Consider the following 19,956-nt stretch of genomic DNA (forward strand, 5'->3'; position numbering starts at 1 on the left):
AAACAACGTTAGGGAAATCAGTGTGGAAACTGTTTTACTGCAGCTGTCATTCTATGAAGTGAAACATTTACGGAAAGCATGCCCTTTTTACTGTTATGTATTCTGAAAGGATTGCTAAATGTATGTATTTCAGATGGTCTTTACAAGGTAAAATGAATACAATGGTCATATTGGATAACTTTAATTGTTATGTTGATTCACTTCTTAATACTTTTAACAAAATACATTATGTATTTTGTACATTTAACAAAATACATTTTGTTAAAATGAAAGATACTTTTTACTGTATATATAAAATAAATGTACTTTATTTTTGTCTAAGTTTTGAGCTTAGAAAAAGTAACATACATACAAATGCCTTAACTAGAGGCATTTGATTTTTGCCGTCCATTCTAGTTTAAGCCTGTGTTACAAAACTGATTCTGATGAAATCTGAAGCCACCCTTGTAAGCAGTAACTCTTTCCTCTTCATTAGCAAAAGCTGATGGCAAAGCTGCATTCATTTAATGAATGCTAAACCCTAAACCCAAGTTACATCAGACGAATCATATTATGGATTAGCCTGTTAACACAGTATGTTAATAGACCATGGCTAGATTACCCAAAATATGATAATCCATAGATAAATCAACTGTGAAAGTACATAACGGGGTACCAATTGCAAAAGCACTAGGGCAGATGGGCAGGGAGAGTAGAAAAAACATTAGGAGAAATAGTTGAAATCCATGCACAATTCAAAAATGACTTTATTATTTATTTATTTGTCAACAAGTACAAGGAAACAAGTAACAGTGTAGACATAGACATGGACACATGAAAAAAATTTGGCACAAATAAAAGGATATAAATAGGCAAAACATAGCCGTAAACACACAGAATGATTACATATAAATGGGGAGAGTAGGACAGGGACAGTAGGCATGCTGGTGCGCTTATGCTCGCCCCCTTAGGGACCTCTTAAGAAACGTGAAAGGTCCATGGTAGACAGTTTAAGGTAAAAGATATGGGGATTAGAGAGACTAACAACAGGATCAGGTAGAGTGTTCCAGACATTTACTACTCTATTGCAGAAGTCATATTTCCTACAATCAAGATTAGAACGAATTACAATGAGTTTGAATCTATTGATAGCCCTTGTGTTATTACGGTTGACTTTTTCTGGATCACTTTACTACGCTAAAAAAGCTACATTTGTAGATTTCTGTGCTGGTATTGATAAAACTGCATTGATTTGATTCCCAGATTGATTTGATTCCCAGATTGAATTTAATTGGTAATTAGACTTTGTAGGTTTCAGTGGAAGAGTTTTAGTTTGATTGGATATTCTTAAACTTCTTGACAGACTTTAACTTGCACCCTATCTAACAAAATGAAATTCATTGTAGAGAAAAGCAAGGTTTACACTTAGGCAAAAAAACCCAAATGTACAGATACAGATTAGGTGAAACTTGGTTCAATAGCAGTAACTGGGAGAGGAACCTTGAATTCCTAATAGACAATCATTTACATATGAGCCTGCTGTGTGCTGCAACCACCAAAAAAGCCAATGCAATCCTAGACCTCTGCATTAACAGAGGGATAAAATCAAGACCACATGAAGTGTTAGTACCACTTTGTAACATCTTGCTAAAGCCACACTTGGAATACTGCATCCAGTTTGGTCAACACAGTATAAAAAAGATGTGGAGACTCTGGAAAGAGTGCAGAAAAGAGCAACAAAAGTGGCCTGGAGGCTAAAACATACGAAGAATGGTTGCAGGAATTGAGCATAGCCAGTTTAGTGAAAAGACAGACTAAGGATGACATGATAGCAGTGTTCCAATATTTGAGGGACTTCCACAAAGAAGGGGGGAGTCAAATTACTCTCCAAATCACCAGAGGGCAGGACAAGAAACTATGGATGGAAACTAATCAAGGAGAGAAACAACCTAGAATTAAGGAGAAATTTCCTGATAGAACAATCAACCAATGAAACAGCTTGCCTTCAGAAATTGTGAGAGCTCCAACACTGGAGGCTTTTAAAAAGAGACAGCCAGTTATCTGAAATGGTATAGGGTCTCCTGCTTGAGCAGGGGCTTGACTAGAAGACCTCCAAGGTCCCTTCCTACTCTGATGATGTTCTGTGTTCCAAATATTAAGCCACCTCCTTTGTTAATGCCTTATGCCATGTGTGTGTGTGTGTGTATCATATAAATATAATCAGCAAAGCCTTGTATTGCCTTGAACCATATCTTTTGTCTTTTGTTGTTGACCCCTTTTGGCAGGACTGGAGAGAGCATGTACCATGCCTTAATTTATGCCACCATCCTGGAGATGCAAGCCATGATGACCTTTGAACATGAAGATATTATCCATGCAGGGCATACCATGAAAGAAGCCCAGGAGATCTGTCAGAGGTGTGTAGTTCACACACACTGTTGAAATGGAGCATAGGAAGATTTGTTTCTGCAGCCATGGTCTGGGACTGCTGCAGAGAGGATGGCAAGTTGTTCAGCTCATAAATGTTGCTTCTAAATAACCAGTATTTCCCCAAAGTCTGGCTTGATTGCTGCATTAGTTGGTGGATATTTAATTCTTCCTTGAACAAGGCAGGAGATCTGCAATTCTAAATGCTTATTCCCTTCTCAGTTTAAAAATGGGATGAAAATGTGGGTGCAAAAAGACAAATGATTGGGGAATGAATGTAACCTGGAGAAATAGTAGAGGATTGCTTAAAGGTGCTGCTGGAGTACAAGGCTTAATGGCTTCTGGTGGAAAGTGATCTCCTAGGGCAGGGGTGTCAAACTCAACTTCATTGAGGGCCACATCAGGATTGTGGTTGACTTTGGGGTGGTGGAAGGGGGTGTGTGGCCATGGTAGGGCATGGCCAGCTCCCACTGCTGCTGTGCTTGCTCTCCCTGGCCAGGTTGCTCATGGTGTGTGCGGTGGGGGGGGAAGTGTAGGGGTCAGAGGGAGGCCCACTCCATCTCCTTATGAGGAGACCTGGCCTTGTAACCAAAGCATCCTCAATGATAGGATGGGAGACCACCAGGAGAGGTCAGGAGGGGACAAGGGGATGGCATAAGGCAGCAGGGCTGCTGGTGGCCAAGTGCTAAGGCAGGATTTACCCTCACTCACTCTCATTATAACCTCCCTCCCTCCCTTCTTTTTCCTTCCCTCTTCCTTCTTTCTTTCTTCTTCCTTCTCCTCTTTCCTTCTTTTTCCTTCCTTGCTCTCTTGCGCTCAGGGAAGCTGACACAGTGTGTGGTGGTGGTGGGGCAGTTCCGCACCTCCCCTTCCTTGCTTCGTACTCCACCCCCCCACTTCACTGCTCAGGTGGCTCCTGTTGCCTGTGCTGCTGCCAGCAGCTTGGGTGCCCCAACTAAAGCAGGGATTGCTCTCTCCCTCTCCCTCCCTCCCTCCCTCCCTCCCTCCCTCCCTCCCTCTCTCTCTCTCTCTCTCTCAGACACACACACACAGAGTTTGGAGAGCCCCCCCTTCTCTCTCTCTCCCTCTCTCTGTCTTGCTGCAGCAGCAGTTGTGGAGCTTCAGTGCCAGGCTGGCAGGGCACTCAGGTAAGCTGGTGCGGGGCATGGGGGGGGGCAGCTCCGCACCCTCCGCCTTGCTTTGTGGCCGTCGCACCAGTGCATTAGTTAGCCTCCTGCTAGGTTACAGTGGCAAGCAAGGAGAAGAAGTGGTGAAGAACGAAGCAAGGGGTGTGTGGAGGACGAAACAAGGCAGGGGGTGCAGAACTGTCCCACTTGCCCCGCCCCGGCTTACCTGAGGGTCCTTCAGCCAAGCCAGCCAGGCTAAACGCTCAAACCCCCCCCCCCCCACCACCCAGGTCAGCCACATCCTGTCACTAACCTTTCCAGCTCCTTTCACAGCCGCCACGTGCAGAGCAACTAAAGTAGTCTGTGAGACTACAGTAAAAAAAATAATTCGGACCTTTCAACTTCTCACAAAAAAAAAAGATCTCGCGAGGTTGGAAGGTCTGAACTATTTTTTTACCATAGTCCCACAGACTATTTTAGTTGCTCTGCATGCGGCGATGGAGAACTGGGTCTGTGCGCGCGCACGTCCACTGGGATGGCCGGGCCAAAGTGATGCGGGCCAGACCCTTACAGTTTCCAGGATGGTTAGACACCCCTTTCCTAGGGTGAGGGGTTGGAAAAGGTGGATGAAGAACCTAGTAATTCAACTGCTTTTGGTTCCCCTGACAGATTTCGGAGGAAAACCACTGTGACTGGTACCTTCTCTAGTCGGCAAGGTGGAGATGCTTGTACGGAAGGTGAGAAGAGTTAAAATTCAAAGTGCTGAGAGTCAAGACAATATTTTAATTGTCTTAATGTAGGAAAAGCTGGAGGATAGGAGGGAGTATGTGTAAAGTTGCATAAATCCACTCAGGTCTTGCTTGATTCCAGATGAGCAGGATCTAGTGAAAGGTGGTACTGCATTATCTGGGATTCTTGTGTCCTCCGAGGAAATGGAGCCTCTTTAGGGTATCCTCTGCTGCCTGTGGACTGGATCTTTGTCTTTCTTGATTCTTTTAAGTAACTGATGAGGGAGGGATAGTTTCCTAAATGTGGGAGGATGTCAACATCTAATTGCAAGAAAGATATTGTCCACTCCACCCCATAAAAGGCCATCTCTAGATCTGGTGTTTTAGATAACTTATAGCATTTGGGTGCCCAGCTCATGATTACAATGTCACAGAGAATCTCATCAGGTGATCACAATTCGTGATATTCCCTGCTGGCTTCCCACAAGCAAAGTTAATGGGCAATTTTGCAGGGAAGTTATAAGTCACCCCAGTAAGTCACTCCTGCTGTTTTTCTCCTGAGAAGCCTATTATGGAGTATTCCCAAGGAACTTCTGTGGCACTCCTGGCCCTCTTACCTTCTGCAGTGTGTGCCCACCTGCAGCACCCCCTTACTTTCCTGCGATCTCTGCCAGCCCACCCAAGGCCTCTTTTGATCTGCCTGCACCTTCTGCTGGCCTTTCTGGATCCCATGCCAACCTGCCCGTGTTCCCTGGCAGCTGCCCTTGGCAGTTCCCCACCCGTTATGGCACCTGCTCACCTCTCCCATGCTCCCCTGAGTTCCTTACTTGGGACTCCTGCTTCTTTCCACCAAACTACCCATATGTGCTACAGCACTTAGAAACAAAGTTTCTGGTCCCAATTATAATCCATACATGTTGACTAGTGTGTAATGTGCTCCCACTGACTAACATACAGGTTGTTGCACTTTGGACCAATTGAAGCTTCTGAGAGCGTATTATGATAGTTCAAGTAGGACATAACAGAAGTATGAGTTACTATGATGAATAATAAAGACAATATTTGAAATACTGCACATACTCCCTAAATCCATGTTTCCCTGTTACAGAGGAACTGCATGCTGAAGTATGTTATGCAGAATGCTTATTGCACCGGGCAGCCCTCATCTTCCTCCAGGTAAGAAAATTCTTCTCCCTTCAAACTTAATCGCAAATTCTATCCCATTATTACAGTAGTTCCCAACTCTGAGAGAGAATTCTATGATAGAGAGGTACAAGAAACCTGGAAGACAGAATCCAAGAAATATATTTCAGCATTTTTCTTCCTGTATTAGAGCTTGTGCATTGAGTTTGTTCATCAGAATTTTAGTTTACCTTTATTATTTTATAAGTAACTGAAAATGTCGAACGTTCATAATCCTCCTTTCTCCTCCTCTTTCCCCCCCCCCAACAACAAACCTGTGAAGTAGGTTGAGCTGAGAGAGAGTGACTGGCTCAAAGTCACCCACCTGACTTTCATGTCTAATGGGGAACTAGAACTCACAGTCTCCTGTTTTCTAGGCCAGCACCTTCACCACTACGCTAGACTGGAAAGTTTCAGTCTCAGTTAAACAAATACCTATGCTAACTATGGAAATTGCAGGACAAGTGGAGCAAAAGCACTCTTTTTTCCTAACTACTGCTCTTTTGACTTTCCAATTTTCCTTTTAGTCCTTGTAATTTCAGTGTTAGGAACTTCTAACCCTGAAATTACTATTCACTTGAAGGCTGTAGCTCAGTGATGTCTGTGTGTGTATATCAAAATCAGCAAGATGGTTGGTGAGTATCACAATGCAATGTCCACAATGCAAGCTCCTTTTGTACAGGCATCAGTGTCACCTGCATCTTTAAAAGGAGCGGAGCTGCACTCCTGCCATCTTTGACACCTCCATAGACACAGCTTGCACCCATGTATGAGAACTGTATTAGCTTGCTTGGTGGAAAACAGAACCAGAGTGCAAAATGCTTGAGACATGCTATGAAACAAACCAGGCAAGGGAGTCAGATGTAGATAACTGTTTAGAGATTCAGTTTTCCCCGCTTATCTTGAGATTAATTTCTTTTGATGAAAGCAAGCTCGGGGGATAAAGCCTCAACACTTCAGCAGTCATCCTGCTGGTAGCCAAGTGTGATGAATGCCTTTGATGAAGTGCTTTGTGACTAGGAGTGGCATTGCCTAGATATACATCCAGCAAATGGAGGTTGTTTTATTCATGGAGACTTTTTGCTTCTTACAGGATGAAAACATGGTTAATTTCATAAAAGGAGGAATCAAGGTGCGTAACAGCTACCTCATCTACAGGTGAGTTGGGAAGGCAGGTCTGGGTAAATGAAGGGGTAAAGTCACAAGTAGGAATGAGAAAGAGCATTAGTGAGGGGTATGAAACACTCCACGTGCCACATTTTGGAATGGGAAAGTCTTTGGTCAACTTGTCACAGACAGGCATATTTAGGTGATGACCAGAGGCACAAGACTGCTCTGTAAAGAGGAAGCATTACAATGTTTAAATCTTACCCTCTATTTAAACTCTGTAGATTGATGAGATATAGGCTATAGCAACAAAGATGTTTCCCATCCTAAAGCTGAAGGAAAATCATGCTTCCTTCAATCATGGTGCCTTCACAGTGTAACCCTTACAATGCATCCAGAAGGGATCCATGCTCTGCTGCTGTCCATACATGTTAAGCACAACATTCCTATGGCAAAAATTGGTGACCCCTCAACTAAAATTCCAGCCCCATCCAACATCATCCTTCATATTAAAAGCCTCTTGTCATGTACAATACCCTAGTTCCTTTGTATGTTGCAACTGTTTCCTTTGTTTTTTTCCATCAACATCTGATTTTTTAAAACTATGGATCGATTATACAATCTTTCAACCACTAAGTGGCAGCAAAGAGTTATATTGTTTATGCAGTCATTCTTGGCTTTTCTCTGATGGTTATCTGGACCAATGTGACCATGACAATCTCTGATTGTCATGTTTTTGAATAGCTGGAGTTTAAGAAAGAGGTTTAGCTCTGGGAATCAATGAGGAAGTTGTAAAACAAGATGACAAGAAGAAATGACCCAGAACTCCCTGGAAGCATCAACCACTGCCAACGAATGTCTCATCTGAAATACAAGAGTTGAATCCTTTTATTTACATGCCTTAAATCTAAAATGAGTTAATCAGTTTCAGTATTTTGCTACCTCTTGATCCTCCAATGGACAATTGGACCATTGGACCACTAGATGGCAGCATTGTTTAACTATTTGCTAGCACATTTATTAGGTCAACAGGTCAACTGCACAGTGAACAACAAAGAAACAAGAACAATCAGCAACCCAAAGAACTGAGTTTTTCAGTTGTGTTTTCCATAGTGTTCTATAATCAGGAACGCCTTGGTTAAGTTTGTTCTTAGTTATGTGCTTGTTCTTGCATGTTGATTGAATAACTGCCTAATCAACAGGGGGAAAGGCTGTGGGCACTCCTTCATCCAATACCCATCCTAGCCAAAAGGGGATTGAGGAACAGAGAAGAGGAACTGAGACTAGAGGGGATGGTTCCACACATAACTGGCAGAACCAAGGAGAACCACCGAACTGCTGACATAAAGCATGATGCTTTAATCACAGAGTAGAGTAGAGTAGAGTAGAGTAGAGTAGAGTAGAGTAGAACAGAACAGAACAGAACAGAACAGAACAGAACAGAACAGAATAGAATAGAATTTTTTTTTTTATTGGCCAAGTGTGATTGAACACACAAGGAATTTGTCTTGGTGCATATGCTCTCAGTGTACATAAAATAAAAGATACGTTCATCAAGAATCATAAGCTCCAACACTTAATGATAGTCATAGGTTACAAATAAACAATCAGGAAACAATATCAATATAAATCATAAGGATACCAGCATCAAAGTTACAGTCATAAAGTCATAAGTGGGAGGAGATGGGTGATGGGAACGATGAGAAGATGAATATTGGCCCACATATTGCCAAATCAACTCATATGTATTTATTCCTAGTTTTTCTTTAGATCTTGCTTTTCTTCTGTTGAGTTTGAAACGATAGCTTTGATTTTCCTTGGACCATTTTATCCTAGTGGTGTGCATGTGGGGTCGATGAGTCCAAAATTACTCAATGAATTTCATGGAAAAGTAGAATTTGAATTAGTCTCAACTTGTATTATTTAACACTGGGAATAGCAATGTGGCTCCTTCAGCACAGTATTGTGCTTTATTATACTGAATTCCAAGATGAAAAAGTATATATAACTTTAAAATTAACATAGCCAAATTTTTAAGTAATCTCCTTTGGATATTTTACCCATTTTTAAAAATTATTGTAGTGCCTATGTCCTTCTGTAAAATATATAAACTGACTAAAATTTTTTTGGGGGGGATAGAATATACAACTAATAGAATGGAAAGGATGGAACAGGACCAAGGGGTGTTTAACAAGGAAACGGAAGACGCATTAACTTATCTTGAAATGGAGAAGGCATCTTTTTATCTACGATTCCAAAATGTAGAAGAGCAAAAGGATGAAGATATAGGGGAAACAATGATTGAGATACTGGCAAAGGCAACCCAGAGGGATAAGGAAGAACTCCGAATCAGAATAGACGAAATATATAGGGTTCATACGAACTACGCAAGACAGAATAAGTTACCCAAGGAAATCCACATAAGATTCACGAAGAAATCTATAAAGGAAGAGATTTATAGGAAAATGAGAGAGGAGACAACCATGTACAAGGGAAGAGAAATTTTAACTCTCAAACAAGTACCGAGAAGAACAAGAGACCAAAGAAGAAATTACAATTTTCTAGCTACACAGTTAAATAAATTCAAAATAAAATTTCACTGGCTAATGCCAGAAGGTCTACTTATCTCCTGGGAGGGCAGAAAGTATAGGATCGATAATCTAGAGAAGGCTCAAGATTTCTTTGAACAACATTTCACATGTGAAGAAGAACAAGAGAGGAGGGAAGAAACGGAACACAGGAGGCAAGAGGTACAGTGAATAGAAAGAGAAGAAAAAGACCAAGAAGATAAAAGGAGAATGGAGAAAGAAAGAATGGAGAGAGAGGGAACGAGGGAAAAGATACAAAGAGTTACCAGAAACACAACAAAGTTGAAAATAACAAATAGATAAACCCAAATAAAGATGGAAGGAGAATTAAAAATTATTTCGATCAACATAAACGGACTCAACTCACCAATGAAAAGGAAATACATATTTACAAAATTACAAAAACTTGATATTGATATCATAACATTACAAGAAGTACATATTAAAAGACAGCAACAAAAATTGTTGCAAAATAAACAGTTAGGAAGATTATATACATCCCTAGGAGACTGTAAAAAGAGAGGGGTAGTAATGTACATTAAAAATCACCTGAAAACCAAACAGATATATACTCATACGGAAGGACGCATCTTAATAATCGAAATACAAACAGAAACAAAAATAATATTACTAGTATCCATATATGCACCCAACGGAAACCAGAGGGATTTTTACAAGAAACTGCATGACATAATTAAAGACCTGGAATATGAGAACATTTGCATTATTGGGGATTTTAACACAGTTGCGAATCTACAAGACAATTATCGTAGTAACAGGAAAAATAAAACTAGAAAGAGAACCCTACCGGAAACATTTGAAGATATGGCCAAAGAATTCCATCTATACGATGGGTGGAGAGAGGCAAATAAACAAATTAAACAATACACATACTACTCAAGCCCCCACCAGTCATGGTCTAGGATTGACATGGTCTGGGTGACACCAGATCTTAGAAAAGAAATACAAGATATCGAAATTGTACCAAATACCTAGGCCGATCACAATCCTATAAAAATAATATGGAAAGGTTATCACAAGGAAAAGAGGTGGATGATGGATACTGGAATAATAAAAGATAAAGAATATATAAGGATGATCGAGATGGAACTCAAAATATTCTTCCAATTAAATACTGTACAAAGGAACAGACCTCGCTACAGAATCTATGGGACACTACAAAAGCCTACATAAGAGGCCTCACCATAGCATACACAACTAAAAAAAATAAGGACAAACATCTAAAAAGGAATAATTTACTAGAAGAACTCAACATATATGAATCACAGTTACAAAAACAACCTGATGATAAAACAATAAAGGCAAACCTGAACCTCACCAAACATAAACTGAATTTAATCATGCAAACAGAAATCGCACAGAAAATGAAAATGGCAAAACAGAAATGTTTTCAATACGCAAATAAAACAGGTCGCTGGTTAGCGTACAGACTGAAAAAAGAGAGGGAGAAGAGAATAATATATCAACTACAAGATGAAACGGGACAAATATGTAACACGAATTCAGATAAAAAATGTATAGTTAAAGAATTCTATCAAAAACTTTACTCACAAGAGAAGATCCAAGACCGAGATATCAAGGAATACTTATGCGAAACAAATATCTCAAAATTGAAGGAAACCCATAGAGACATAGTAAATAAACCAATTACGATGACAGAGTTGATGGAAACCCAGAAGAAACAGAAGAACAACAAGGTACCAGGCCCAGACGGAATTCCAACTGAATTTTATAAAAACTGCCAGTCAGCGATAGATGAAATACTCCTCCAAGTCCTCAATGACGCATTACTAGAAGCAGAAACTCCTAAATCTTGGAACGAAACCATTATTTCACTTATCCCCAAAGAAGACACAGACCGGACACAGGTTAAGAACTACAGACCGATTTCGCTACTAAATGTTGATTATAAATTATTCATGACAGTTATAGCACAAAGATTGAAAACAATTATACACAACTATATACATTTTGATCAAAACGGCTTTGTCCCAAGGAGGCAGATAAAAAATAACACGAGAACAATCATAAACGTTCTAGAATATTATGAACAACAAATTGATAAACAATAGCCTTAATCTTTCTCGATGCGCAAAAGGCATTCAACAATTTGAATTGGAAGTTCTTCATAGCACAATTAGAGTTAATGGATGTTGGCGACAAATTTTTAAAAATGATTAAGAAAGTATACTCCTCCCAGACTGCGAGAATCACAATTAATGGGGACATGACAGAAAGACTGGACATACAAAAAGGGGTGAGGCAAGGGTGCCCATTATCTCCCTTACTATTCATAATATTGCTGGAAGCCTTACTAAATGAGGTAAGGAAGGAAGAGGACATAAAGGGACTATGGATACGAAATGAGGAATATAAATTACAGGCCTTCACCGACGACATGGTGTTCATAGTAGAACAACCAGAAATAGCAGGAACTAAATTACTGGCGAAGAAAGAAGAATACGGCAAAGTAGCGGGACTCAAAATTAACAGACAAAAAACTAAAGTCTTGACAAAAAATCTGATTAAGACACAAGAGACAAAATTGGAAGAAGAATTAGGAGTACAGATTGTAAAGAAAGTAAAATACCTGGGAATTTGGATCACTACAAAAGCAACAATAATTAGAGAGGATAACTATATTAAATTGATGAAAAAAATAAAAAGGATCTGGAAATATGGAACAAATTACAGTTGTCACTTTTGGGCAGAATAGCATCAGTAAAAATGCACATATTACCGAGTTTACTTTACCTCTTTCAAGTGATACCAATCGGCCCAGGAAAAGATTTCTTCAAAGATCTCAATAAGATAATAATGAAATACATCTGGCAAGGAAAGAAGGCCAGAATTAAAATAAAATGCTTACAGGATACCCGTGAGAAGGGAGGCCTCGGTTTACCGGACTGGGAGTTATATTATAAAGCATCGTCGTTAAATTGGATTAGGGAATGGATAGACTTAAAAAACAAGAGAATGTTATACCTAGAGGGATTTGATCTGAATCGGGGCTGACACGCCGTCTTATGGGACAGCATAGATAAGCAACACAGGTATTTTCAGCGGCACATTATCAGAGGCTCACTATACAAAATGTGGCAAGAAATCAGAAAACAACACTACACTAAGATTCCGCGTTGGTTGTCGACCATGGAAGCCTTAATCTACCCAAACACCATAGAAATAGGAAAAATGAGGAATTACCAAGAATTATTGAGTAGTGAAGGAGACTTAGACATGAGGCAAGAATTGGAAAGCCAGGGAATAGTTATCGATTGGTGGCCGTCAAATGAAGTCAAGATATATAGCAGACCGGACACAATATGGATTTCAGACTGAACCAAATGAACTAGACAAGATATTAAAAAGTACAGAGGAGAAAATGATAACCAAAATTTACAGATATTTAATAAACTATAAATTGGAGGAGGAAACGGTCAAAGAAAATATGATAACATGGGCAAAAAATATAGGCCACAACATAGAATTGGAAAAATGGGACAAATTATGGACAGAAAATCTCAAACTGACAATGTCAATACCATATAAAGAAAACCTCTACAAGATATTTTACAGATGGCACCTCCCACCGGCACGTCTGGCGAAAATGTTTCCAAATGTGTCACCAATGTGTTGTAAATGCAAGTCACAAAAGGGGTCATATTATCATCTCTGGTGGTCTTGTAGAAGAGCACAACATTACTGGCAAGAAATCAAGATAATGATTGAAGAAATAATGAAACAGAAGGTCGATATGAAACCGGATTTTTTTTTATTCGGAATGACCACACCACAACAGACTAAAGAGATAAAATATCTCATTATTCACATCTTAACAGCAGCATGTATAGTATATGCTCAAAATTGGAAATCAGAACTATTATCAACAGAAGAAAAAATAATTGCAAAAATAACAGAATGTGCAGAAATGGATAGACTCACAAAAGAGCTACAAGAGAAAGAGAACACTGATTATTATGCAGTCTGGCAAAGATGGTATTCCTGGCTAGAGGGAAAGATAGGATTGATAAAATAATACTTATACAAAACCTAACCAAGAAACACAGAGAATCACATAGGAGGTAGATCACATGACTGTATGTATAAATAGTTAGAACTGTTATTAGAAGGATGTATAGAAGTAATAGATACTTACTCATAGAGAAAATTTTAAAAATAGAGTATAAAGTTAAGTTTTGGACATGTAAAAAAGTAAAAATAAGTAAGCACATAAAATAGATCTCTAATAGAGAAATAGAGGTGAAACAGAAAATAATCACCGATGCAACAGTTTTCTAGAAGTCAGCTGATAGGCTGAAACAATGTTAGTTGTTAGTTAGTTAGTTTGTTTCTCTTTTTTTTGTATTGTCTTTATGTATACATGTTTGTAAGTATTTTTGTCTTATGTTTTTGCTTAATAAAAAATTAAAAAAATTTTTTTTTGTGGGGGGCTTTTGGTGATTCTTTCTAAAATGAATGGAGATATAGTAGTGCAAAAGAATGTCAGCTACTATCCTTTGTGTTATCTTTTGAGTCTATGGCATATATATATATGTACTAGGGTTGCATAATATCTTGGTTTACGTAGGTAGAACCTGGTTAAAGAGACATACACATAAAACCTACGAAAAAGAAAGAAAAACATATATATTTATACATACATACATACATACATACATACATACATACATACATACATATATATATATATATATATATATATATATATATATATATATATTGTTCTTTTTAATTCATAGGTTCAAATGTATAATACTTTTTTTAGTCAGGGTTTTTTTTTCTTCCTATGTCTGTCATAAGTCTCAGAACAGACAACACAAAATGTCTGATAAAGCCTGAAAGTGGTGATTTGAGATATCACCCCACTATGGCTACATAAACATCTTGAGTTACATAGGAAAAAAAAAACCCTGACTTATATATATATATATATATATATAACTTCATGCAACAGTGCAAAATAATTAAGTAATTGAAATGCTGGAATACTGGTAGGTATCAATTCCATCTTTATTGATCTATATATGTTTATCTTCCAGACAAGCATTATTCTATTCTGGATTAGAGGTTTAAATTTGGACATCTGTAGAGTGTCTTAGGGAATGAATTGAATTCCCTGTATTACTAAAAGCCAGGTTTAGAGTGAAAAAGGTCTATGAAATAGAACCCCTTTTCTTTTTATGTAATTTCAGGCAGATAAATTGGCAATGGAATTTTGTAACCTTTTTTATATTGGCAGAGAGCTGAATGCTTTCATCCAACCTAGTTGCTTGCCTGCAAACTCTGTTCGTATCCATCTGGAGGGGGGGATTGCTCTTGGCATTGGTGCCTTCAATTTGGTGAGTTGAGTATGCTTCCACAGCTGCTTCTTCTTTTTATTTTTTTTAATTTTTATTGAAAATTATTAAAAAATACAGAAAAAAAATATAATAATATGGATAGAATTGCAGAGAGTAATATAATACATATAGAGTTTTAAACTTTTCTTTCTTTTGATGAGTTGGCTTAATGGAAGTTTGTACTTTCTCTAGGCGAAAATTGATACTTTAAAACTTCCACAGCTTCTTAAGGGGCATAGAAAATTGTGTTTATGACAAAAACTGAACTCCAAGAGACAATCCATTAATTTTTCCAGAAGTAACCCACTTAGTTTTCACTTGGGCATTATGATGCTGTTCTGTAGTTGCAAATGTACAGGTTGAGAAAGATATACAAATATGTGGAGAGAACAGCACTTATTGTGGGTATTAAGTAGGTACTGTATTAAGATATTGCCAGCTAAAATTGCTTGAAAGCTTTGAAGATCAGCACCCCAGGTTATTTCCCCTTTCTTCATTCCTGTGTCTGGGATAATTGGTTCTAATTTCTTTTTCACAGCAGGTATTTATCTGTGCTATCATATATCAGAGAGCCTTAGCCAACAGGGCTGGCAGGAAGAAAACCTCAAAGGGCTGAAAAAACTCTCCTATGAGTAAAGGTTACATTGCATGGGGTATTTTAACTGAGAAAAAGCAGGATGTCATAGAAGTTCATAAAATTATGCATTGTGTAAAAAAGTTAAACACCATCAGGCTCTCTATAAGAATGACAGTAGTTCTTGAGTTGGCATTGGTGGACTACACTCTTCAGCTCAAACTATAACATATGATGTAGTGAAGAATCTTTACAGTATTGCATACTAGGATGTACAGTAGCCGTTTACTACAGTTGATTGGGTTGCCTGTTTTTATTGTAGTTTAATTCCTGCACTTATTTTTAATTCTTTTCCCATGATTTAATCAAACTTTTGCCTTGTGCTTTTTAGTTTCGAAAGTGTGTAGCTGTTGCTTGTTGATAGATCTGATCTGAGAAAATCTGGCTCTTAGTTTAACTCCTAAAGATAGAGAAGCTCTTCTCCATCTCTTATAAAACTAAAACACAAACAAATGATGGATTATCCAATGATGCAGAATGGGACAATATTTCATAGAGCACTTAGGTGATCTGTGATATTCACTTCATACAGTGGGGTAAAATTCACAAATTTATAGATGGCTTTAAAAAGGGATTCGAGAGATTTGAGAAAAATAAATTACTCCAGAACTAAAAGGATTTCTGGAGTGATGGAAAATTGATGGAGCTACACCATAGCATAACTATCCTTATTGGCCAACCCCACTCCATTGAGGCTTGCCAACCAAAATGTCAGATTTTTTCTCATGGTTTAAGTATACTGATCTTGTGCTAAATTCATTCCTTGTTTTCTGTCTGTTCTATGGTTTGGGATGTGATATCAGAAATGAGTGGTGAAAAATTATTAGAAATATCTCTTTTTCTTTAAGCATAATATTTATGCTGACCATAGTCACGTCCAAAAATTTGATGTGATGGATTTGTACAGAGGGAGAGCAGCTAGCCTACCAATACAGAAAACCAAGACCTTTATGATATAGATTGATTGACCAAGAATAGTGTGGCTGATAAATTATTCATTTGGTTAGTAAATTACACATATTTATGTAAAAAGAAAATTGTGCTCAACAAGGAACTACTTCAAGAATGGGGAAGAGGAATCCATAGGCAAAGGTGAGGGGACAAGGGGGCAAATGATGTTATGTATATGCATGATTTATACAATGACATCATGATGCACATGATATGATTCTGGCTTGTACTGGACACAACCCTGTGGCAAAGAGAATTGCTTGTGAACAGAAAGAGGAATTGAAGAAAGGATAATTAGAGAAATAATGCTGTAAGACATGAGAAGCAGAATTAGACAACATTGAAGTGGTGTTATGATGGTGCTGGTGTAGCAAACTCACAATACTTGGGATCAGGAAAAGGTTGATTTTAGAAAGGGAAGAGGAATTTATGGAGCAGCTAAAACAGTCACTGTCTGTAAAAACAGGAAACAATAAGTAGTAGAGAAAAAGAACTGAAGAGGATTCAGAGAGGCAAAAAGGCATAGAAACTACATTAAAGAAGAGAATGAGAGAATGGGGATCGCAAGAGAGTATCGGAAGTCCACCTTGTGGCTTCTGACGTCACCACAATATTTATTTGGGCAATAAAGTCTAAAATGCAGGATAATGGTTAATATTAACAGAATAACAGAGTTGGAAGCAACCTTGGAAGTCTTCTAGTTCAGTTCCCTAATCAAGCAGGAGACCCTGCACCATTTCAGACAAATGGCTGTCCAATCTTTTCTTAAAAACTTCCAGCGATGGAGCCCCCACAAGCTATGCTGGCAACTGTTCCACTGATTAATTGTCCTCACTGTCAGGAAATTTCTCCTTAGTTCTAGATTGGTTCTTTCCTTGGTTAGTATCCTTCAGGTTCTTTGGAGAATAGGGTGACCTCATCTTGTTTGTGGCAATAAGGAATTATTGGGAATGGAATTCACATATCCTTCAAATAAACCATTTAGTCAGATACATAATTGGCAGCTAGGTCTGGGCAGCTTTGTTACTAGTCTCTTATTAGCTGAGTTGCATAAAATTTAACATTTTTACAGCATTTTGCAGTAAATTCTTTTGATGAACTCTAGCATTTAGCTTCACTAGCTTGCCCAACAACTTGGTCTTGTATGACCAGCCTAAGCTGGTTTACAGGGTTTTATGTTCATAGGAATGTGACTTCTCAAGGATATGCTCAAGCTAGCAAATATTATTGCATTTTTATCTAATAATTTATTTTAACATAAGCTGTCCTTCATTTCTGAAAGGTTGTCACTGTTAATGACGAAACATAAAATCACAACTGTATGCTCCATTCATATTCTTAATATTATTCATGCCATTCTTGCTGTTCCTACTTTCAGTTCATCTGTGTCCAATAGTAAGCATTCAGAGAAGCAAATGAAACAACTGCCAGTCCTTTCCCCTTTGGTTTAAAATGACAACAGACCACAATTATGGCAATTCGATTAGAAAAGTGCCTTTAATTATTTTTTTTTAAAAAAAATTTTATTTTTAAATTTGTATACCGCCCTTCTCCCTGAGGACTCAGGGTGCTGAACAGCCAATAAAAACATAAACTACAAACATTAAAATACAATTAAAAAGATATATATAAATTTGGCCCCATGATTAAAAACAATAACAGACAATTAAAAACATTTTAAAAAGTGTTAGGCCAGCCCAGCTTGCTGGAAAAAGAAGGTTTTAAGGGCACGGCGGAAGGCACCGAGGTCTTGGATTCTCCTTATCTCTGGGGGCAGCTGATTCCAGAGGGTAGGTGCCCCCACAGAGAAGGCCCTCCCCTGTCTTTTTCTCTTTGTCATACAACCAGCTTCCAAAGTTTGGCTAATCTTTTAGCAACAACTCTCTGCTAACTTCTTTTACCTAGATGAGGCAGGTTCATACATACAGGCTGCTTACCATGGTGTGAAGATGCTCCTCCCCCTTCGTATTTGCTGAAGCCATACCCTTACAAGAGAACCCTCTTTGAAGCTCATTCAAGGTGAAGCTCGTTCAAGGCAAACTGACATTTTAGCTTGCATAAAGACGAAATGTCAGAGGTTGCATAGAGGAGGGATCTCAAAGTTTGGCTGGTTCACTGCAGGACACCCACTTCAGTCTGGCTGCTGGATTCTGGGTCTCCGTAGCCATTTGTGCTGTGGTTTCCGGAAATACTTGCATAATTATTGTTGCAATATTTTCAGGATCAGACTCAATAATGATAATAAGAGTTAGAGGTTTAAATATATTTCTCTTTAATTATAACAGGCATTCTATATTCACTGAATATTCACAGATAGAAGCAAGGAAAATGGTGAAGGTGGCTCCTTATATATACAAGGGGTGGAGCCAAGAATGGGAGTGGTGAATTATGAATACATTAGGAACCAAAGAATAAGTTAACCCCCGATGTCCCATATATACATTATTTACACATTAGGGAATAAGGCATTTACATCTCACAAATCCCCCTCTAAATGCCGGTTCGCTATACAACACCAATTACATTCAGATTCAGGACAATATAAGACATATAATTTTGATGTTAAATATTTGTGCTGTTTAGAAGGTAAAGGCTTCGTCAATATGTCAGCTAATTGTTCAGAGGTATCGCAATGCACCGCTTTGATAAATCCATCTTGAGACAATTGTCTCACATGCTTAAATTTTATATCTATATGCCTGGACCTTTGTCCAATGGCATCGGATCTGGATATTTCAATGGCTGCTTTATTATCTTCATGCATAACAAAAGGCAAAGCAGGTTTTTTCCAAACATCTGAAATCAAATCATTAAACCATACAAGGTTATTTGCAGCTTTGGACAAACAAACATATTCCGCTTCTGTGGTCGAAGTGGCTACCAGTTCTTGTTTACCAGTGTACCAGTAAACTGGACAGTCATTTAATAGAAAAATATAACCAGAAGTGCTCTTTCTGCATGATATATCTCCAGCCCAATCCGCATCTGCGTAACATGTAAGTTTTGGTTCTTTACCATTACTAGGTTCTAATACTAAGCAAAAGTCTAATGTACTTTTCAGATATCTTAGAATTCTTTTGACTGCTTCCCAATGATACATTGTTGGTTTGCTAACATATCTTGACAATAAGTTGAGTGGTAATGCAATATCTGGCCTGGTCCAATTAGATATATAAAGAAGTGAACCTATGACTGATCTATAAAATGTATTATCCTTGAATTCAGGGGAAGATTCATCAGTGTTTCTAAGGAAATCAGTTTGCATAGGAGTGTCACAGGGTTTGGCATTGTTTAAATTGCATTTGTTCAGAAGTTCAATGATTTTATCTTTCTGAGTAAGTTTGAATCCCCTTCTAGTTTTGTTAATTTGTACACCAAGGTATTTGTTTACTTTACCTAGAGATTTCAACGAGAAATGTTCGTTTAGCTTATTTACAAAGGTTTCTCTTCTCTCCTTGTGTTTTCCTATATATAAAATATCATCTACATAAATTAATACAAATTCAATATGATCATCACTCTTTTTTACAAAGAAACAGTTATCAGCAGTGGTAGCGTTGAAATCCATGGTCTTAAGTACTTTTACCAAGCAATCGTACCATCTTTTGCCAGATTGCTTTAATCCGTATAGACTCTTGTTCAATAGCCAAATTTCATTCTTATTAGTGTATTGACTGTGTGGTGCTCTTACATATATTTCCTTATCTAGTTTTGCGTGTAAATACGCAGTTTGTATGTCATATTGAAATACATCAAGATTGAGTGCAGATGCCACTACTAGAGCTGTTTTAACACTCTCTGTTCTCACTGTGGGGGAGTATGTGTCAGTGTAGTCCTCCGGATATTTTTGTG

The 19,956-nt window shown here is 38.2% G+C and overlaps 1 protein-coding gene across 1 annotated transcript in view; it reads left to right on the top strand.

Annotated features, from left to right (window-relative positions):
- Positions 1 to 19,956, top strand: part of LOC139310300 (tetratricopeptide repeat protein 39A-like) — a 41,719-nt gene that overhangs the window by 3,870 nt on the left and 17,893 nt on the right. The window contains exons 3-7 of the mRNA XM_070934459.1: positions 2,265 to 2,396; positions 4,203 to 4,270; positions 5,370 to 5,437; positions 6,537 to 6,601; positions 14,420 to 14,519. Coding sequence (XP_070790560.1) covers positions 2,265 to 2,396; positions 4,203 to 4,270; positions 5,370 to 5,437; positions 6,537 to 6,601; positions 14,420 to 14,519 — 433 coding nt within the window. The remainder of the gene's footprint in view (positions 1 to 2,264; positions 2,397 to 4,202; positions 4,271 to 5,369; positions 5,438 to 6,536; positions 6,602 to 14,419; positions 14,520 to 19,956) is intronic.

This window comes from Pituophis catenifer, unplaced genomic scaffold (assembly GCF_029215685.1).
Source record: "Pituophis catenifer annectens isolate HBS135680 unplaced genomic scaffold, rPitCat1.0.hap2 SCAF_2, whole genome shotgun sequence".
NCBI lineage: Eukaryota > Metazoa > Chordata > Lepidosauria > Squamata > Colubridae > Pituophis > Pituophis catenifer.